At 41.3% G+C, this 23,495-nt stretch overlaps 1 protein-coding gene across 4 annotated transcripts in view; it reads left to right on the top strand.

The window, feature by feature from the left end:
• The window catches only part of LOC134540769 (mitogen-activated protein kinase kinase kinase 12), a 271,532-nt gene that overhangs the window by 198,304 nt on the left and 49,733 nt on the right, over positions 1–23,495 (top strand). For all 4 annotated transcript variants that reach the window (XM_063383683.1, XM_063383682.1, XM_063383681.1 and 1 more), the window contains 3 exons: positions 2,822–3,013; positions 18,128–18,286; positions 21,208–21,475. In XM_063383683.1, coding sequence (XP_063239753.1) covers positions 2,822–3,013; positions 18,128–18,286; positions 21,208–21,475 — 619 coding nt within the window. The remainder of the gene's footprint in view (positions 1–2,821; positions 3,014–18,127; positions 18,287–21,207; positions 21,476–23,495) is intronic.

The raw sequence follows: 23,495 nt of genomic DNA, 5'->3' as shown, positions 1-23,495 counted from the left end.
CAAAAATTGTTTTAGACAAAAGTTTTAGATGAAAATTGTGTGATTTACAAACACTTCGAACAAATTTGGTGGTATGCCTAATAAGGGAGTTATGAATTTTTTTGTCCTCCAACCCTTGTTTTTTTTTTACTCCTTGCAGTTGTGGTTGGTCAAATAAAAATTGCATTTAGACAAAACTTTTTGGTATTATTTCTACGAATTACAAATCCTTCAAACGGTTATAGTGATTTTTCTGTTTAACATTTGTAATATTTAAACTGATCACGTAAGTAACTAATTGGGCCCTATATATGACACACCATTTAATAAAAATTATAATATAATACTGTGTAATATTTATATTGAGCGTTCACGAAAGCAAACGGGAGTGCCACCTTCCGAGAACCACGCCCTTGACCGAAGTCTCATCGATATTAAGGTCGTTAGGAACACTGCAACGTCCACCATGGATCACATGCTTCAGTGGGATGCAAGTAATCCGTAAACATTTTAAAATTGAAAAAAAAAAGTCTTGCCTTCCCCCCCCCCCCCCCCCCTTTTTTTCTCTCTCCCTTTCTTACTGCCTCTCTACCCTACTCTTCTTTAAATAAAATTTTTTTGATGGTTGTTTTTTTGTTTCAGAAATTTTAGTGAGGGTGATGAGAGACAAATACAAACTTACACCCATGCTTTACCCATGACTCGAACCCAGAACCTCTCGCACCTTGCCGTGAAGGCGAGGCTCCACTCAACCACCACCAACACCACTGAATGCACTGAAGTTTGAAAACTCGTGGACATAAATTTAATTGGTTGCAGCAAAAGCCAAAACAAGCAAGTTAATGTTAAGGAATGTATGTCCGAAAGCAAACCCCTCCAAAATTTCACGGAAAAAATAAGAGTGCAAATTGAATTTTCTGCGCAGTTAAGAATCACCCTACTGGCTGAGAGGGAAGCAAAAGTTTATAGTTAACCAAACCAAACACACTTGCAACCGCAGTCTGATTCACAGGGGGTGGTTGATTGTGGTGTGTTTACACGTGTGACTTTGAGCTATTAGCACAGTGATACCTGTTAGTGAGTACAGTGCTGCGACTACAGGATTTACGAACAGCAGCAGCATGTCAGACTTAACATTTGCAAAGATGGTCGATATACACATTACGCATGTGGAGACGTGAAGAAACGCACCCAGGCATGTACCAAATAGGAGCACATTCTCACGTCTTAACCAGCGACTGTCTAAGAGTGGAAGTTTGTAATCACTAAGGGTAACATACATCCGACTGCTGGTTGCTATGCTAGTACAGCACTGCTAAGTGTCACAGATTTTACGTAATTGTTACTGATTTAGTCGTCCAGTTAAAAAATTACGGAATGTTATTTATTTATCACGGAAACAGAAAATTCTTAGTGACACTTTTGAAATATATAGTGTGTACAACTGTTTCGTACAATAAATATAGCTCATGTAACTAAAAGGTAAACCTTTTGAAAGTAGCCTACTTATCATAAATGTAAATCCTTAAAATTATTCTAGCTCTTTAAATATTTAGTGGTTTGACAAATTGTATAAATTTTTATTATTGAATGGATGGGATTGGTTAGTTACTGTAAAGGTGTGAGTGCTAATTGTTGTTTAGAGTAGGTTGGCGTTAACTCAAACATATTTGTTTTACACTTTTTTCTAGTGTGGCAGTTGGCAGCATTGCTAGTGCGTATGGTTAGATCTATAAACATCCGTGCTCATCGTCTGGTTCCCGTGGAGAATTTGAACGTCACTGTTTTAAGATTGCACTACTTCACATACAGTGGCATGGTGTCTAGTTGCATGCAAAATTCAAATTTGTGCCGGTAACTTTGCAGGGTTGTGTTTCTGGACATATGTTGCTAAGCATTAATTGGTTGTTTTGCATTCGCTCCATTCATAAAGTTCATGCCCGGCAATTTCAAAACATTCTGTACATACAGGATTCCCATAGACGGGAAGATCTGGAAAACTGGAATAACTCAGGGTATTTAAAAGGTGTCCTCCAAAAACTGGATAACACAGATATATTGACCAAATGCTAGTTATCAAACTTGAGTATTAATTTTTAATACTAGTGTGTCACTTTAATATTTTAAAACCAGTCAGTATTTTGGTCACAAATTCACACGTAGAATTTAATAATTTGAAGCACAATGAAGTGTTGATTTGTAATAATTCACTCTGTTACCTACAGTAATAAATGTATTTTTTCAAAGTTTGATCAAATATAAACAGTGGATTTAATTTTACGGACTGGCAACTTTGGTCGCATAGCGGGAAAAGATTCCATGCAAAGATAACCTAAAGTTTGTGAAGTAGCCTGGCTTCTGGGTTGTAGCAGCGTCCTTGGCAAATAATTCACCGACGTTTCGGTCGACATTGCAGTCGCCATCATCAGGGAGCAGTTAACCTACTGAGGTATTCTCTATTGATAGAGGAGATGGCTACAAATTAAGCAAAATATGGAACCCACTCTTTAGAAATCTTCCAAACGTAGCTCCACATCCAACATCAGACAGATCGCCCCTGATTGGCAGAAACAGCCCAGCCAACCAGAAGAAAGGAAGGCTCTGATTGGCCCACAGCTGCAGCTAATCAGGAAGCACCTTCCCCTCGGACGAGAGTATATAAAGGCAGGATAACTTGTGAGAACCTCCGTAGGTAGCTGCTCCCTGATGATGGCGACTGCAGTGTCGACCGAAACGTCGGTGAGGACATGGCTGCAACCCAGAAGCCCGGCTACTTCAGACAATGGCCGTGAAAGCCAGCAGAGTAGTTAGTTGGTGGGACGGCGGGCGTGCCTGGTTGCAGGGGCGTCTGCACGCTGGCTCCCTGCTACTGCATCATCATGGAGTACTGCCCCTTCGGCCCGCTCTACAACCTGCTGAAGGACGGGGAGCTGGTCCCGCCCGCCAAGCTCGTCAAGTGGGCCAAGGAGATCGCCTCCGGCATGCACTACCTGCACTCCCACAAGATCATCCACCGAGATCTGAAGAGCCCCAAGTGAGTTGCGTCTCTCGGTGACGAGCAGATCCATGTAGTATCTATCAGTTCATAATTATTATTTATTATTATTTATTGACGTGACAACAAAAAAGTGTAGCCACTCCTTGAGCCATGGTTTGTTTTGTTAGCCAGGGCGACCTCAGCTATTGACCAGACACCCACTTCATTAAATAATACCGCCTTGGTTAAAACTGCAACATACATTGAAACTTTATTAGTTAAAACCCTGTTAATATCAAACCCTAATTAATACAAAGTTTTTCCAAAGTCCCTAGAAATTACATAAGAGTTATAGTGCTAAGTAATTTTATTAATACAAAATTAAGGTTATTGTGTAATACAAAGATGTTTTTGTTCCAAGAGTAAATAATTACATGTAGTAAAAGGATGGTTAATACAAATATCCCAGAATAATAATTATTAATTGAAGGCTTCCATGAACTTCATAGGAAAGTCTCAACAGGTGAAGTACATTCACGTGAACCTTCAACTGCGTGTAACACAATCCTTAAAAATAATAAAATAATTTAAGCTGAGTAAACAGTGTTCAAAGGGGTAATCTAATAAATAAATTATAGCCAAGGATAGATGCAAAGGTTAAATAAGCAAGTAATGAAATCAACACATTTCATTTAATCCTAGGCAAGAGCCTCACGTAAATCCTTGTACAAATACATCATTCTTTCACATACAAAAGTAATACTGAGTATTAATTAATACTGTTAGCAAGAAAAAGCAGCGGTACAAATGCCACGGCAAAATACGTGAACGCATATCTATATTTTCTTTAGGATTAAATACTTGATAGAATTGTACACAAACGTGTACGTGATGAAACTAAGATTTTCCATTTTTAATTACTCAGAACGTTATTCCAGGACTTAATACTAGGGCGCCAGAGGTCATCAAGAATTAACAACAAAATAACACAAAAAAACTTATTTTATTGTTTTAATCATAATGAGAAACCTCGAGTCATGGAAATAATAACCAAACAAACAAATATTAAATAAAGTCTATGGGATGTCGTAGATAACCTGACTCTTGAATAAAATACAAAATAAATAAAGTTCCTGAAATTGTTCACTGAGTAAAAGTTTTGGGGTTTTGCTCCGGCTTGCTCGAGCATGAAACGCCTAACCAAAAGACTTCTGGACTTGTGTACATATAGTTTGTGCCAATGTGAGTAAATTTGCTGTTAATCGCCGAAAGTCAATGTTCTACTAATTTTATGATAATCCAAAGTTTATATAATTATAGTTCGCGTATGTTGACGGTAAAATTTACGCCAATTTTAATATATAGCGATGATGCAGACCATACCTTAACTATAGATGCTTAATGTCGTTCGTAAAATACTTCGTCGCTCACGTGAATTGAATGCGATTATTCTGCATTCAATTACAGGGCGTCAATTAACATTGCCCAGTATTTTGACGTAATTTCCAGATCAATAACGCCGAAATTAGCATCGCCACGAACGAAATATTCCCAGAGGGAATACACTACCACACGCACTAAATGGCGTCATTTTTCACTCTTTCTCTTCTCTCTTGCCGAAATTAAATTGTTAATTGAAAAGGGCCAATCACGGCCGCGACACGTTAGCGTCCTTTTTAATGAAGCCAATGAAATGTCAATATCAATCAAGCATAGGCTCGTTAAAGCTGTTCCGAACGCCGCGCGATTATTTATTTTAGCAGTTGTCATGACGACACAGCACGAGATGCGCGCGCCGCCATGCGTGGAACAAAACAAAACACTGCCGAAAGTATCGGGAAGCGGTATTAACCTCGAACGTAAAACAATAATAAACAGTTTCAGTTAGTCTGATAATACCGTAGTATTACAGTGCCGCTCCCGATATAAATTTATATTTCACTGTCCAAAAAGTTAAATTCAATTTAGATCGTAAAACTAATAACTGGAACTGGTTACTTCACAAGTTGGCAACATTGCGATGAAAGTTGAAAAACGTTATTCTCTTGCCAAACGACACTACTCTTCGTAGGCTGGACAGTCGCACTGTTGTTTGTAAACATGATCTGTCTACATGTTGTGGAATATCAGTTACCTGATTAGGCGAAGCAAGGATGTAGAAGAAGGCTCACCAATCTCCATACATGGTAAGTGACAGCTGAGCAGAGAGGTCTACTGCGGTGTAAACCACAGTGCTGGGATGGCGGTTCAGCCAACAATACACTGTTGTAGGCGATCGACGTCGTGAAGACTGCTGGACCAGTGTGCTGTTCATCGATGATCGCATCACCTGATGTCACCAATGACATCACGATGGATGCTGTGGTGTCGTGCTGATGCGGACCCACCGGGTCTGCGGCGTGTTCGCTGGGGTCGTACCAACTGGTACGAGCTGCTGAGTCAAATGTCCAACACATGACTCTACATGTGCCTTGGACTACTGCTGCTGCTGCTGCTGCTGCTGCTGCAGCTGCATCTACTGCTGCAGACGGTGTCGAAGGGGACCGCAACAAAACTCGTTCAGTTCGTCGGCAATCAGAAGACACACACACGTTAATCACACGTCCTATAGCAGTTCTTATCACTTGCGCAATATGAATATACAGCGTCCTGTGATCGTGCCTCATGCTATCTCTAACCCCTCTTCTTCTCTTGCTCCCCTACTCTAACATAAATTAAATGACTCGAGATCCCTCAAACTCATAAAATTAATAATTCATAACAACTTAATAATAAATATAAACATTAATTGAACACATAATAACTCTGTTAAATAATAAACAGTATTTGCAACAATAACATTGCATAGTACTTTGCAATAACAACAGGTTATTGTTTACCTTTGTAGTAGGTGATGAATAAATAAAATATATTTTATGGATGTTATCAACATAATATCCTCACCTAGTAAATAATTACATTCAATTTCTTAATTGAGATTTGTCAATAATATTGGGCTTTCAATAACATATTAGCATATTTAATATGCTTCTCACATATCATATGTGAATATTTTCCTTCATCACATGTTATACAATAGCTACACTTATTTACAAGAAGAGACATTATTTGCTTCTCAGCTATGAAATAATGACAATAACCTCAAGATAAATATTATTGATTGAGTGCTAGTGTATAGTGTTTATGTTTTTAAAGCTGTTCATTAAAGACAATCTTTAAAATTCTTTATCTTTCATTTCTTCTTTTCTCAATATAAAGTGGAGTGTTTTTACATCCTATTCATAAGAGTGTGGATGAAGTTGATATCCACTTATCGTTTCGGGTGTCCTGTGGGAACCCAATTAAAGTGCATTTTTAACTACTAGACGATGAAGAAGCATAGGTAGGGGCAAGGCAGTAGCCTGGATCAAACTGTAAGTACTCATACCAACAAGTGTGTTCATTTAGTAGGATATTTGTCAACTAATCTTTAGGCCATTAATTATATGTAGTATTTAGTTGTGTGTTGCATTAGTTATACATTGTAATATGTCACATAGTGTTTGTACACATCTTATGCCAAATTTTATTTAAAACTCACGTGTATATCCATTGCTAATATGGTCGAACTCGACTAATAGGGTGATAATAACTGTGTCTCAACACAGTAACTGTACACACAGTACATAATATTTGGTATGTCCCTCTAGGACAATATACCAAACCAACGCTCAGGCAACACATATGCTCCAAGCACAAATATCAGTTGGAATAAAATCATCAACTGACAAACACCCTAATTCTTCGAATATAAATTACCATATCGAAGCAATGAGGTACCTATACACCTGGATTACCTCTATCAACTTACGAGGATATATATAATTAAATTTCCTTAGTAACATAAACAATACAATGATTTTTTAGCATAACACAAGTAATAATGGTACATATTTGGTGTTCTAATTCACCACAGGTGTTTTGTAAGGCCTAAGCTGACTCAAATTGTAATTACCTACAATTTTTCCTGTATCAGGGTCCTGTAGAGTGTAGCAGTTACATTTCTCCACAGCTACTACTTTGTAGGGACCTGAGTACAATAAAAATAGCTTCTTCGCTAGATGTGCCCACTTGTTACTAGTTGGTGCTGTACGGCGTAGAACTAAGTCTCCTACAGTGAATTTACTGATCCTGGATGCTGGCTTCCTTTTCTTCCTAAGGTCGGCTTCTCTTGTTAATTTATCTCGTACCAGTTCTTCAATTTCTTCCTGAGTTGGCCTCTCCATGTCTTGTTCTGGTTTGTCGCATTCCGGTATTAATTTCGGTGGTAACACCTCCGATCTTACTGAGCATAATTATTTTGATGCTCCTCAATTACAGCTTGAGAGTAGCTGCAATTCGCAGTCTGCTGAGGCTGCGTTACTGTGCAGTTGGGTGGGATCGGCTGCTGCCGAGCAAAATATCCTCGCTGCATGGGATACGATGTGGTTGGAGGATGGTTGAGTGTAGAGAAACTCGCTGGTGATTGACTCACAGGAGCGGTGTCTGCTACAGGGGGATGCAACATATGCTGTTGCATATTGTTGGGCGGCTGACGGTTAGAGTAACTCCTGTACTCCCACCTGGGTGGCCTTCCATTTGGATCTTCAGGACGGTAATGCTTTCCCCACCACTGGTTTTGGTTGTGGGTGTAGGGTTTCTTCGGCTGGCGGTTTCCTTGATGTTGAGGTTGGAATTCCCTCCTGGTCTTCCACTTCCCTGTCCGGTACTGTTTCGCAGGCTGCCATGACGTGCAGTGGACGTTGGCCTTGCCGCCGTCGTTACCACGCTGCCAGGGTGTGTAGAGTGGTGCTGCCTTCTGATGTGCTGGCTTGAGGTCTTTCTCCACCTCACTATTGTTGTTCCTGGACAGCCGCTCCAGCCGGTCGAAAGCGAGGACCTGTTCGCGGAACTCTGTGATATTGTTGAAGCTACGCCCTGTCAAATGTACTTGGTACTTGATGGGTAGCTGGGAGGTCACCATCGCCATGAACTCAATATCACCCATCTCTGGTTCGAGGTAGCGCGTCCTCTCGAACATTTGAGACAAGTGGGTCTCCAGAGTTCGGTTCTTCTTGCTATCATACCGCTCGGTATGCAGACGTGCTCTCAATGTTCCCTGTATTTTCACATTCCAAAACTGCTGTTTGAAATGGCTTTTGAATTCTTGGTAGGAAGTGATGGTACTTTGTAATACCTCCCACCAGTAATACGCATGGTCCCTCAGTGCAGTTGCCATGCATTTCAGGCGTTCAGTATCACTTAGCCTGAACATGTCAGCGTATTCCTCGAAACGTCGAAGGAATCTCATTGGATTCTCTCCTTCATGGGCAGAGAACCTAGGCATCGCCTCTGACCATTGGCGTGCCGGGTGGTGCATCACTGCAACGGGATCCAAGGTGGTGTGTGTGTTAGCGGGGTTGGAGCGTGTGATTGGGAGCTCAGGTTGCTCAACTTGCGGTGAATCACAGCTACTGAGGATTTCATTGGCATTGGTGTTCAGGGCTGGGGCCAATGCTACATGGTGACTGGAGGTGCGAGTAAGATTGTCTACCCTCAACTGCAATACCTTCTCTTGTAGCTTGCCTACCTGCTGCTCTATGTCCATTGAAAACTCTGTCTGCCTTTTCACTAATGTGTCCACCTGCTCCCTCATGTCTGTGGTGTGATTGATTACCACATTTTCAATCATGGTCTGGCATGTGGATTGAATTTGTTCCAGGCCACAGCTGTTCTGAGCAGCTTGCTCAGCTAATTGATTTAACCTGTCATTCAGCTGGCTGGTCTGGGTATTTAACTCTGTTGCTAACCTAGTTGTAGTACTACTGCACTGCTGTTGTATTAGCTGCAACTGTGTATCAGTGTAGCTTTCGTGTTCTGCCAACCGCACAGAAATAGCAGCCACACTACTTTTTACTTCACCCATTTCACTTTTAAGGGTGCTATCTATGACTTCCAGTTGTTGTTTAATGCTATCTTTAGTGCTATTGAGATTTTCCTCCAACCTAGCACTCTGTTTTTCTAAACTAGCTTGTTGTTGTTTGTGGTTAGCTTTCACCTCCTGCCACATGCTCTGCAGCATGATGAGCAAGCTAGCACTTGTTTCATTACTTATTGCAGCTGGCAATACAGGAAAATGTGTGTGTGTTGTGGTGGTAGCTTGGGGTTGTGTCACATCTACTCTAGCCGCTCCAGCATGTGTTACTGGGGTAACAAGATCTGTGTTATGTACTTGGCTAGGTGATGTGGGAACAGACACATCTACAGAGTGTGTAGATTCCACACTGCTGTCCCTGGAGCTGTCCTGACTGACACGTCTACTCCTTCCCCTAGTTTCCATATTTACTTATAACTTACAACATAAGAACACAATACAAATATGCACACTATCGGCCCCACAGTTCGTGCGGCAGAAAAAAAAATGTTGTGTCTCTTATTCCCTTCTGTACACAAACGTGTACGTGATGAAACTAAGATTTTCCATTTTTAATTACTCAGAACGTTATTCCAGGACTTAATACTAGGGCGCCAGAGGTCATCAAGAATTAACAACAAAATAACACAAAAAAACTTATTTTATTGTTTTAATCATAATGAGAAACCTCGAGTCATGGAAATAATAACCAAACAAATATTAAATAAAGTCTATGGGATGTCGTAGATAACCTGACTCTTGAATAAAATACAAAATAAATAAAGTTCCTGAAATTGTTCACTGAGTAAAAGTTTTGGGGTTTTGCTCCGGCTTGCTCGAGCATGAAACGCCTAACCAAAAGACTTCTGGACTTGTGTACATATAGTTTGTGCCAATGTGAGTAAATTTGCTGTTAATCGCCGAAAGTCAATGTTCTACTAATTTTATGATAATCCAAAGTTTATATAATTATAGTTCGCGTATGTTGACGGTAAAATTTACGCCAATTTTAATATATAGCGATGATGCAGACCATACCTTAACTATAGATGCTTAATGTCGTTCGTAAAATACTTCGTCGCTCACGTGAATTGAATGCGATTATTCTGCATTCAATTACAGGGCGTCAATTAACATTGCCCAGTATTTTGACGTAATTTCCAGATCAATAACGCCGAAATTAGCATCGCCACGAACGAAATATTCCCAGAGGGAATACACTACCACACGCACTAAATGGCGTCATTTTTCACTCTTTCTCTTCTCTCTTGCCGAAATTAAATTGTTAATTGAAAAGGGCCAATCACGGCCGCGACACGTTAGCGTCCTTTTTAATGAAGCCAATGAAATGTCAATATCAATCAAGCATAGGCTCGTTAAAGCTGTTCCGAACGCCGCGCGATTATTTATTTTAGCAGTTGTCATGACGACACAGCACGAGATGCGCGCGCCGCCATGCGTGGAACAAAACAAAACACTGCCGAAAGTATCGGGAAGCGGTATTAACCTCGAACGTAAAACAATAATAAACAGTTTCAGTTAGTCTGATAATACCGTAGTATTACAGAATACATGATAGAAACTTGATAGATACTTGATAGATAGAAATTTTACAATTATTATAACGCTTACACACAGGGACAATGAATGTCGTTATCACAGACAAATGCCTCATTAGAGAATACAAAAAAACGTTAAATGAACATGCAGGCGACTGCGGCCTGACCTACACTAGGCAGTAATAAAGCTTACTTTAAAGCATGATAAAGCATGATATCAAAAGAAAACTCACAAATTAATACATTAAATACATTACGTAAAAACAAGTCCTAACGAAGAGTGAAGACATGACGGGGAGAAACGTCAAACAAACTACACGTGGAATAAAGAGCAATTAATACAAAAACGAGCAAGGTAAAAAAAAATAATGCCAAATAGAATTTAGAAGGTGATGGCCGAAATAAGAATTTATAGTTTAGCTATTACCAATTAGCAATTACATGACTGTAAGGGTCACCACCTTACAAACACTTACGTGCATTCTCCCCGCTGTCACACTCTCTCTCTAAAGCAATTATCTGACTACATGCTTAATTCAGCAGCGCATGACCAGCACCGACTGAGTGCTAACGAACAAGAAGAGCCTTCAAGGCAATACATCTAGTTGTAAGTAAGAAAGAGGGCGCCACGCGCATGCGCGGACACCTCAAGAGGGGACGTCAAACACAGCACTGGACGCAGAGAGGGGGGGGGGGGGGGGGGGAAGTAGGAAGGGAAGGAGCGCCGAAGCCTGCCGCGCGGCGCGAAGTTCAAATGACGCGCACCGACCACTTCAACTCCCCCACCCTTGACGAACACAACCGCGAGCCTCGCCAACCAAGTCTCAAGGACACGAGCTGGAACTGCAGGTCCGGTCACAACACTCTTGAAGTAAAGAATCTCAAAAGTCAAGTCAACACAATTCTATGTGTGTACAATAACAAAAGTGTATCTAACTGACGATTTCTTGAAGTGAGTTCAACACATTTCTATGTGTATACAATAACAAACAATGTTTCTAAATGACAATTTCTTGAAGCGAGTTCAACACATTTCTATGTGTATACAATAACAAACAATGTTTCTAAATGACAATTTCTTGAAGTGAGTTCATGACTGGCATAATTTTCCGTGTAGGACACCTAGTATGGATTCTCAGTGTATCCATTGAAATAAAGAGTCTTCAGCGCTGAAGAGAAAGTTTAAAGTACGGGACGTCCCTAATAAATTCAATTTCGGACAGCATCTTCTTCATCCCAGAGTAGCAGGAACAGCATGCCTTCACCCAGCGCGAACCCAGGGCAAGAACGGCGGGCGTCCCCACCGCCTGCCCACGCTCGGCGCCTGGCAGGCAGGGCCACCCGAAGCGGCCACTGCAGAAGAGTCAGTCTCCGCACGCGTCACGGCCCCTCACGGGCAGGAGACGGCGGCGACTCCATGCCACCGCTCCTCATCGGTGACGTGACGGCGACCAACGTCCCAGCAAGCAAGTGACCTTGCAGACACGACGAACCCGGCGGGCGGCTGCGGTCACGGTATCTCGGGCAGGGCGAGGAGCGTTGGGTGCGCAGTGGCGCGAAGTCCTCTTCTGGGCGTGGCGGGAGCATCGGTGGGAGGAAAGGAAAAAAAAAGAGGGAAACACGAACACCCAAACAACAACAAAAAACTATGTCTAAAAAAAAAAGAGAAAGGAAAATTATTATTGATGAAATTTCTTTAATTGACCCACATGGGCCTTTTTATATTTTCTAGTACCAGAAGGGTTACGCAATAGGACTGTGTTGTCTCCCAAAAATTTATCAATCACGAATGGCCCAACAAAAGCAGAAATTAATTTTGAATTAACATTATCAGCCAGTTTTGGTAATTTAAAATTCTTTAAGAGAACCAAATCATTAACAGCAAAACCATGTGGTCTCCGCGTAGCGTTATAAGAGGCGGCTACAGCCTCGCGGGCCCTCTTAACAACTCACATCGTCAAGCATGGCCTCCAGGGAATCACCGTCAGAGGCGAGTTCCAGAGGCGGCAGTCCCCAGGAATTAAGCAAGGGATGGAAGGGGGAAACCCTGTCGCCATATGGACAGCAGAATTAAACGCCACGTTGATGAATTCAAGGTCACTGTCCCACAATGACTGATCATCCCTGTAATAAGCAGTAAGAGTGGCTTTAAGCACCTTGTTTACACGTTCAGACTGATTACCCTGGGGGCAATAGGGACTACTGTAAATGGGTTTAATAGCCCATTCAAAACACATATCCTTAAATGATACAGACCGGAAGTAACGGGCATTATCACAGGTTATCATAGCAGGAGCACCAAAAAATTTCCACACTTGCTCTCTTAAGGCTTTAACAATACTAGTCGCCTTCATATTTTATAAGGGGAGTAACAACACAAATTTGGAAAAGGTGTCCAGAACAACTAGAATGCAAATATTTCCCTTTTTGGAGCGTGTAAGGGGGGCCAAAAATATCCATATGCAGAACGTGCCTTGGAGCAACCGGGGGATCCGCACAATACAGGCCAACCTTGGCACATTGCGGGGGTTTAGAAACCTGGCAGTCAACACAGGACCTCACGTGGTGACGCACGTCTGCACGTAGTTCGGGCCATGCCAGATGCGCGCTGATGCGGCGGAACGTTTTTTCGATACCCAAGTGAGCACCCAACAATGAGTCATGAAAGTACTTAAGAACCATCGGACGAAGGGAGGCAGGGACCACTGCCTTCCTCTGCTTGCCAGACTTCCCTGTGTAATAAATTACACCTTGTTCCTCTACGTAAGGCGTAACAGTGCCATGATGCAAATCCCTGCGTATGTGAACGCAAAGCGGGTCATCCTTCTGACAATCACGGATACTAAGAAAAGACTCTGGGAAGACCTTGCACACCGCGGCACTAATTGGCTCAGAACAGGATACTGGCAAGGCACTGGTGTCAAACTCCTCAGGGGTAAACATCCGTGACAACGTGTCCGCGACCACATTGTCACTACCCTTAAGATGGTGTAGCTTAAAGTTAAAACGGGACAGCCGTAACACCCAGCGCCCTAATTTTCCTAGCTGGTTAGGGTGGTTAAATAACCAGCTAAGCGCCTGATTGTCAGTGTACAGGTCAAATTCCTGACAGTCCAGGTACGAGGCGAACTTCTCAACGCCGAACAAGCATGCCAGCGCCTCCTTCTCATACACGCCGAGACGCCTTTCTCCGTCTGTCAACGATCGGCTAGCATAAGCTATGGGACGTAATCTATCATTTTCGAGGTGACCCAGGACAGCTCCTAGAGCAATGCTAGACGCATCGACCTGAAGTGCGAACCTACGCTGAAAATCCGGAAGGATCAAAACGGGAGGAGAAGAGACAAGGGCCTTAAGATTATCAAAGGCTTTCTGTTGTGCGTCGCCCCATTCAAAGGCTGTGTTTTTCATGCGCAGCTTATTCAACGGACCACAGACCGCAGCATAGTCCGGTATAAAGCATGCATAGTAACCTGTCATGCCTAGGAATCTCTGAATTCCCTTGACGTTTTTAGGGGGCGGAAAATTAACTATGGGTAAAACCTTGTCAGGGTCCATAATGAGCTTTCCCTTAGAAATAATGTAACCAAGGAACTTAACATGGTCCTGGGCCAAACGAAGCTTGTCAGGATTAACAGTTAACCTAGCCGCTCGAAGACGGTCAAACACCTGGGTTAGATGTTGTTTGTGCTCTTCTAAGCTAGCGCTATAAACAATAATATCATCAATATAGTTAAAGACAAATGTATACTTTAAATCAGAAAGAATATGGTCCAGCACGCGGCTCATGGCCTGACTACCAAATGAAACTCCCATGGGCACTCTATTGAACTGAAATTGTCCCCAAGGGGTAGAAAATGCGATGTATTTACGGCAATCAGGATGCAAGAGGATTTGATGGAAACTGGCGTTCAAATCGATGACGGAAAAAATGGCTGCCTCTCCTAGGTGTTGTAGAGCGCTCTCTACCGTCGGTAATTCGTAAGAGTCCTGAATGACCTTATCATTTAGAGATTTGAAGTTGTGAACCAAGCGAAATTCTCCAGCCTCCTTTTTAGGAACTAGAAAAGTAGGCAAGCTAAAATCAGAAATAGATGGGGCAATGACCCCAGCTTCCATGAGGCGATCAACAATAATCTTCATTTTTTGTAGTTTAGGGGGTGATACTCTGTGGCCTTTGGCCTTAACAGGCGTGTGATCCTTTAAATAAAACTTGTAGGGCAATACATCACACCTACCTATACGACTGTTTATTACGTCAGGATAACGACTGAAAACGTCCGAAATCAGAGAGTCTCTGAAGGTCACGTCACTCATGTCAGGACAAGACATGACTTCAGGGGCGGCATTCTGCGGAATTAATTTAATTTTTAATGAAGGGCGAAAGCCAAAAATAAGATGCTGATTAGCCACGTCAATCAAACAACGAGTTTTCCCCAGAAAATCCAGACCAAGGATAAGTGAATGACACAAACCAGGAATAACGTAAAAATGCCAGTTCCAGGAAAATCCGGCAATTTTAATGTGAAGCTCAACTGTCATGTTAGCACGTACTACTTCTCCGTTAGCTACACAAATAATTACGTCAGGGCACGTAGTCACACGGCTCTGCAATGCAGGAAATTTATTACGTAAGGAATCAAAAAAATCAGCACTCAACAAAGATCGAGTGGCTCCGGAATCCACTAAAGCCGGAATCACGTCACTAAACAAATTAACATGAACAAAATTGTAAAATTTATGAAAGGCGGCTTTTCTCTGACGACGATCGCGGCGACCGCTCATACGCCCGATCGGGGCCCGTTTCCCGGACACTGATCCCTATAGTGCCCTGCGCGGTTGCACCTAAAGCATTTGCGTAAATTGCGGCTCACAGCGGGCTGCGTGCACTCAGACACCGCGTGACCGAACTTTCCGCAGTTGGCACACCTGGACCGGCTGGCCTTAAGGCCGAGCGCATTAGTGGGAGGGGGGGGGGGCCTGTCGGGGGCGCGGCCGGCGCCGACAAGGGGCTCGGTTACACTAACCGCACAATCGACAAGCTGCGGCGCGCGAGTAGTACGAGTGGACTGAGAAATAACATTCACAGCAGGCTGAAATTCAAAGTTTTTGGGCTTATAAAACCGCGATGTAGATGGAATGGGGAATTCCTCCTTATATTTTCTAACAGCGAGCAAGCGATTCTCCACTTCAGAACTCCACTTGCGTAAAGCATTCAAAGTTGTGGGAGGACTAAGCATGGCGCTATGTTGAAGCACAAGCGGAGAGACATTCCCTAATATAGTTTGTACTAACTCAGTTTCCGTGAGATTTAAATTAAGAACGGCCGCATAATTGGCCACGGAATTAATAAACTGAAGAGTGGGCTTGTTAGGCAATTGAAACCTAAATACTAAGTCCCGTTTACAGCTCTCAAGCACACGTGGAGGACAGGCAAATTGCAAAACTGAGCTCTTGAACTGAGCAAAAGAAAGATTCTGAGTAATTGCGTCAGTCAGTAATTGCAAAAATGCGGCTCCACAGAGACTCAGCAGGGCCTTTAACAATTCTGCCTCACTAACTAATTTCAGCCCTTCAAGACGTGATGCCGCACTTAAAAAATCCAAAACAGCTCGTGGCTCGCAGCTATCAAGCCGAGGAAGAAGCTTAAGGTTGGAAAAAAATATTTTTGTATTAAATTTTGAGTTCAAGGCGGGGCCAGAAGGGGGTGGGAACTGCCGAGACGGTACCTCATCCGCTGATTCCCAGGAGTCACGAACATGTTGGACGAGTAGGCTCCTCAAAACAGCAACAGTAGCGCCCTCCTCGAAGGAAACGCCCTCCTCGGAGAGGATTTGAACCAGCTCGTCACGGCGCAGACGATACACCCATCCCGTGACCGGTGACCCCATGGTGCATGCAAGACAAAAGAGAAAAACAAACACTTTAATACTCAGCATAACACAGCAGAGTTGCGCAGTTAAAGGCTTCCATGAGCTTCATAGAAAAGTCTCAACAGGTGAAGTACATTCACGTGAACCTTCAACTGTGTGTAACACAATCCTTAAAAATAATAAAATAATTTAAGCTGAGTAAACAGTGTTCAAAGGGGTAATCTAATAAATAAATTATAGCCAAGGATAGATGCAAAGGTTAAATAAGCAAGTAATGAAATCAACACATTTCATTTAATCCTAGGCAAGAGCCTCACGTAAATCCTTGTACAAATACATCATTCTTTCACATACAAAAGTAATACTGAGTATTAATTAATACTGTTAGCAAGAAAAAGCAGCGGTACAAATGCCACGGCAAAATACGTGAACGCATATCTATATTTTCTTTAGGATTAAATACTTGATAGAATACATGATAGAAACTTGATAGATACTTGATAGATAGAAATTTTACAATTATTATAACGCTTACACACAGGGACAATGAATGTCGTTATCACAGACAAATGCCTCATTAGAGAATACAAAAAAACGTTAAATGAACATGCAGGCGACCGCGGCCTGACCTACACTAGGCAGTAATAAAGCTTACTTTAAAGCATGATAAAGCATGATATCAAAAGAAAACTCACAAATTAATACATTAAATACATTACGTAAAAACAAGTCCTAACGAAGAGTGAAGACATGACGGGGAGAAACGTCAAACAAACTACACGTGGAATAAAGAGCAATTAATACAAAAACGAGCAAGGTAAAAAAAAATAATGCCAAATAGAATTTAGAAGGTGATGGCCGAAATAAGAATTTATAGTTTAGCTATTACCAATTAGCAATTACATGACTGTAAGGGTCACAACCTTACAAACACTTACGTGCATTCTCCCCGCTGTCACACTCTCTCTCTAAAGCAATTATCTGACTACATGCTTAATTCAGCAGCGCATGACCAGCACCGACTGAGTGCTAACGAACAAGAAGAGCCTTCAAGGCAATACATCTAGTTGTAAGTAAGAAAGAGGGCGCCACGCACATGCGCGGACACCTCAAGAGGGGACGTCAAACACAGCACTGGACGCAGAGAGGGGGGGGGGAAAGTAGGAAGGGAAGGAGCGCCGAAGCCCGCGGCGCGGCGCGAAGTTCAAATGACGCGCACCGACCACTTCATAATGATGCCATTACTTTGGTTCTGTGTAAGTTGGAAAAAAAACTTAGAAATAATATATTCTTCCAAAATGATAGTATGTCTTCTTGTAGACTTTTTTTTAACATTTGCTTTATTTTTTCTGTCTTAATTCTTTAGTCAAAGTATTTAAATAAAATTTTTTTTGGCACAGGTTTTTTAGTCTAAAATTAAATTTTACAATCCCTAAAAAAGTACGTATATTGGGGGCTGCATAAAATTGTGTGCAAGTTTCTTTGGAACATATTCTATTTTTTTTTAAGTTGTGTTAAGCATTTACTAAATGAGAAAATATATTTTTAACTTTATTTTAATTTCATTTAGAAAGTATGTAAACATTGTGATTAAATATTGTAATAGTTTGGTTGATAAAAAACTTTGTTATTACAAAGTGACAACATGATGGTCCCTTTAGATGTGTTTCAATTGAGATTTGACTGTATCTTCTGTCATCTATTAAGACTGGTGTGACAAAAACACCGGAATTGTCACACAAAGAGAACCACGAGAGCTTCCCTGTGTTTGCCGTGTGCTAATGCAAGCTGCTGGCCTTGTCCCCAGTGTGTTGATCGGCCGGGGTGAAGTGGTGAAGATCAGCGACTTCGGGACGAGCAGGGAGTGGAACGAGATCAGCACGAAGATGACGTTCGCCGGCACGGTGGCGTGGATGGCCCCGGAGATCATACGCAACGAGCCGTGCTCCGAGAAAGTGGACATTTGGTGAGGATGTTTGCTATTGTGTGTGGTGAGCCATGTTCGTTTATACTGCCGTCGCCCGAGGTCCCGGGATGAGCCCAGCGCTTGCTGGCGGAGATTACTTAGTTCTTTTCTTTATGAGGGGGCGCCAGGCTAGCCGTTGTGATGGCGTGGGTCGTCGGCCCCACCGTGGATCACTGGACTCGCGGTGATTAATTAATTTATAAACCTTACAAGAGCTTCCAAATAAAGCTGGTTCAGGCACATGGTTCTTACACGGTAAACATGAGTCTTCTCCTACATAAATCACCTGTTGTTTGTTGTCGCAGCTGCAACACTAGGGTGGATGTCACCACACACAAATATCGTCTGTCACCATTAACGTGCGCTGTCGCCATAACACCGAACTCCTTTGTTTTAAAAATGAAATTGGACCAAAAATAAAACTACAAAATCTGTCTCCATGTATAGCGCAGTACCTCGGGATCCACAGTAAAGCGTGTGTGTGAGAAGGGTTTTACTTGTAATGTCTGTGTCATTGTAGTAAGGATGGTTAACACAATTATCGCAGAACTTTGGAAACTTTGGACATTTCAGTAAACTGGGACAAAGTGGTGTTTTTTCCTTGTGCAGTGAAAGATCTTTAATCTGGCATTCTACGATTTTGCACATTTTGTAATCAACATGAAGTAAAGGATGGCTAATGCAAATATCCCAGAATAATAATTAATACTTATGCCATTGCTTTGGTTCTGTGTAAGTTGGACAAAAAAATGCTTTGAACTAATATATTATTCCAAAATAATAGCATAACATTTTGTAGTTAGTTTCTGAACCTTTTCTTTATTTTTCAGTCTTAATTCCTTTAGAAAGATGTTCAATAAAAATATTATTTTGGGCCACAGGTGCAGCCAGCCTAAAATTAAATTTTTACAATCTCTAAAATAAGTACATTGGGGGCATTAAAAATTGTGTGCAAGTTTCCTTGGAGCATATTCAATTTTTTTTTAAAAGTATGTTAAGTATTTACTAAAGAAGAAAATATATTTTTAATTATATTGTACAGTTGAGCCGATTACTTTCAGAGTTTTTGGGTGGATTCTGGCCGTAAATTTTTCTTAAATAGAGCAGCTCATTACAACTTTTTTTAAAATACCAATACACTTAATTTTTCTTAAGTTTTCCCTTTGAAATTATATGAACTTTTGGATAATATGGCAAATTCTCTGTTCAGAAAGGAAAATATTATATGCTGGGTTGCGATAAAACTAAATATATCACCGAAAAACTTGTCAATATACATCATAACACCGAAAAGAAAGTTAATACACCGTAAAAAAACATAAATGCAACTTAAAATAATCAGAATTTTCAATGAAAAATTTACTCAAATCACAAAAATATTATATTTTATAATAGTAATTTCAAACACTATGTACTGAATTTATTGGAAAATTTGTTACTTTTTAACTGTTATTAGTAACTCATTTTTACACTATGGCATTGATACATATTTCAAACACACAGATACTTGCCAACTTATTTTTAAGGTTCCGAGTAGTAACACATGCTTATTAGAAATTATGAGGGCTATTTATAAAGTAATATCCATTTGGTCATTAAAAAAATTAAACTTGTAAGGATAAGTATTTATTGACAGACTGCAGACCTAATTTACAATTTCACATAATTGCCATTCAGTTCCAATCACTTTTTGCAACGCTGCACGAGTTTATTTAACCCCTCAGCATAGAAGTTCGCTGCCTGGGATTGGAACATTGCCTTGGCCTTAGGCACTATGGACTTTGAATACGCAATGCGTATAGCCCATGTACAGGCACTTAGTAAACACCTCTGAAAAATATTCAAGCAAACTCCAAGAAATGATGGCTACCATTTTTTTGGGATGAAAAGGACGTCATTTTGTTTGAGTTTATGAAACGTGGGTCAACATTTACAGCAAAAATTACAAAATTACGGTTGTCAACTGGTTTAATTTTAAGCCCTGCAAACTTTTATGCAGAGGGATTAAAGAAACTGGTGCAGGGTTGCGAAAAGTGTTTGGAACTGAATGGTGATTATGTGAAATTGTAAAGTAGGTCTGTAGTAAACTAAAACTGTCAAAAACTTTTTCTCACGAGTTAATTATTTTTAATGATCAAACGGAGCTTACTTTACGAATAGCCATCGTGTTATATTGTAAAAGTGCATCATGTATCAGTCAGAACAAAACTGTTTTGGTGAAATAAGTATCATGAATGATTTAAGTGTAATTTTTTAAAATCTATATAAATACAAATGTATGTTTGTTTATAATCTTAAATCTCAGAAATTTCCTCACCGATTGCTTTGGAATTTTGACACAATTTTGCATTTGAATACGTGCGTGTTTTTAAATACCTATATTGCACCTGTGTCAGGTATAAAGATCGGTAAAATACAGATAGGTAAAAATATTTATATAAATGAATGTTTTTGTGTTTATCTTCTGCTGTGTGAAAATAAACATATAGATGAGAAGATATGGACATATAGAGATAGAGATACAGAGAGAGGTGTAGAGAGATGTAAAGAGGAAGATATACACATATATAGATATTGCTATAGATAGTGAGGGATACATGCATAGATATAGATAGGGAGATAGAAATATAGACAGAGATAGATATGTATATATATATATATATATAGAAAAATATTGTGTGATTTTAGAGGGACATATATGGAGAGATATAGAGAGATGCTTTATATATGTGTAGCTACTTCAAACAAGTTACAGCAAAATTGAAAGAGGCGTAGCAATGCACGCAGGGCATTAGCTAGTATGCTATATTCATAAATAAAAGGAATCAATAAACAGTATAAAATATAGCACCAGGATCTACTTGTTTTAAAAATGAAAACCGCGACGGGCGTGTAATAGCGGGTGTGGTCTCGCCCCGCAGGTCGTACGGCGTGGTGCTGTGGGAACTGCTGACCTGCGAGACGCCCTACAAGAACGTCGACTCGTCTGCCATCATGTTCGGGGTGGGCAACCACTCGCTGCACCTGCCCATCCCGGCCACCTGCCCCGCGGGCTTCCGCCTGCTGGTGAGGCAGTGCTGGAGCGCCAAGCCGCGCAACCGGCCCTCCTTCAAGCACATCCTGCTGCACCTGGACATCGCCGGCGCCGAGCTGCTGGCCACGTCCCCCCACGAGTACCTCCAGACCCAGGTGCGCCCCCCCACCCCTCCCCGGGGCCTGACCGACCCTTGGGGGGCGCTGAAGTCGCGTCTTCGCATGCACCAGTAATCAGGGACCGGAAAAATTCGCGGGTTCAACACCCTGTAGGATGAACTCCATAGTTGTACGTACACTCGGTCAAATGCCACCCCACTCATTGGCTGCTGTCTTGTGAGAAATCCCAACGTAGTGGCCTGTGATTCGATAAAGCTTCGGTTGGGTGTTTCTAATTGGCCCAGAGTCATCCAGATGAGTTGCGAGCCAATAGCAGAGGCGGCACTGAGGTATAACCATTTGTGTTTTAGCCCTATCGCGAAATAAATTCGCGAATTTTTCCGGTCTCTACTAATAATCTAGCATCATTGCATGTACCCTACATGTTTCGACTAGACCGAGACAAAACACCAAAACCAAATGCGCTGTGAAATGAAAAAAGGCTTGGGACTCCCTGATTTCAACAGTAAATTTTGAAGTTTAAAAAAAAGTGCGCGTAAAACAAACACTTTTTAGGCCGACCCGTAACACACAGGCCTGGCGGGGGGCGCGTCCTCATAAATTAGCCTCGGGCGGTCAGAACTCTTGATCAGTCGCTGCTCCTCCCGCGCTCGCATGCGTGAAGTTTCCGACAACACTGCTACCACCATTGAAATCTTTTCAAGAAGAATAGTGTGTTATGCAAATGCCTAGCGTCCTTAACTCGATGCGCGCCTTGTCAAGAGCAAACACTATGGGCGGTATTAAAAGACGTTCGGGTAAGGGAGCGAGTAAGCACACTGCCTTGTTGGGACACAAACGTAACCTACCCCGCGAGCCGTATTCCAGAACGTGTCCGAACTGAATCCCAGTAAGTAAACTGTTTTGATAAACGGTGCCCTGCGCGGGGCTAGAATCCGGCTCCAACGCATTCGTGCGGATGTTTCGCGTCCATCGATACAATTTTTACGGCAGAAAATACCAGAGATGGCAGCACCATAGCACAAAAATGGAACTGCCTTTCTAATTTTCTCAAGTGCTTTTTAAGTTGTGATTATTTCTTGGCATGACCAATAGAGTGTAAAAAATGTTTTCCAGGATTGTTTTTCTACCATAAAGTTTATTTGGCTCTTCGGTACGCTTGGTACATCTCTCGATGTTCATGGAAGTGACTACATGCGATTTAATTTATGCAGGTCCACCATCACCAGATAGATCACGGATAGGACACAAAAATCCATTCCCTAAAAGTAAGGGCCTGGCCGTGTTCTACCTAAGGGTTTGGGGGCGGTTTTGTGCACTAGGAATACGATTAGGACACAGGTGTAGCATATTCGACACCTAAACCCTTATTTTTGTGTCTTGGAATAGCAGCTTAAAAATACAGTTTTTAGGTTTGCCTCAAAATAATTTGTCCGTAAAAACTCCAGTAAAATGTTCTCTAGTTGGAGCACAATAATTTTGTTTTGTTTACTGAGTATTCTGTTATGTATGTAAAACATTTTTGTAGTCATTAATTTTTTTGACTGCAAATTTATTTCGTTGTCGGAAAGACACCACAATGTTTGGTAGAGTGTATATTTTGTGGTGATGGCAAAACAGTTATTTTTTTTTCAGTGCAGAAAGACTCTTTATACTTTTCTAAGGCTTTCTTATTCCCAGCAGTTAATGTCTATCGCTTGTGATCAGCTGACCACACACGATGGGCAAAAATGTAATAAAAAACATTTCAAAAATGTTATTATTTCACTTTTCCCCTGGCTGTGATGGTGTACACTTTTATTATACATATTTTTATATTTATTAATTTATGGGGAAACTATATTTTATAGAAATTTCTGATCAAGGTTGTAAGACAAATAATACACGCAACCCACTAGGGCAGATTGACTTTATCACAGTTTACATCACTCAGTCGTAGCAGGCTGCTCAAGTCTTGAGTTACAAATTGTAGATACGTTAGGTAAATAATTTTATATCTTTTTTCATCATTTTCACTAAATTTTTAAATGGCTTCCCACAATACATAGTACATATG

This window comes from Bacillus rossius, chromosome 17, assembly GCF_032445375.1.
Source record: "Bacillus rossius redtenbacheri isolate Brsri chromosome 17, Brsri_v3, whole genome shotgun sequence".
Lineage (NCBI taxonomy): Eukaryota > Metazoa > Arthropoda > Insecta > Phasmatodea > Bacillidae > Bacillus > Bacillus rossius.
Note: the sequence above shows the minus strand (reverse complement) of the source record. Positions and strands in the feature narration are given on the sequence as shown.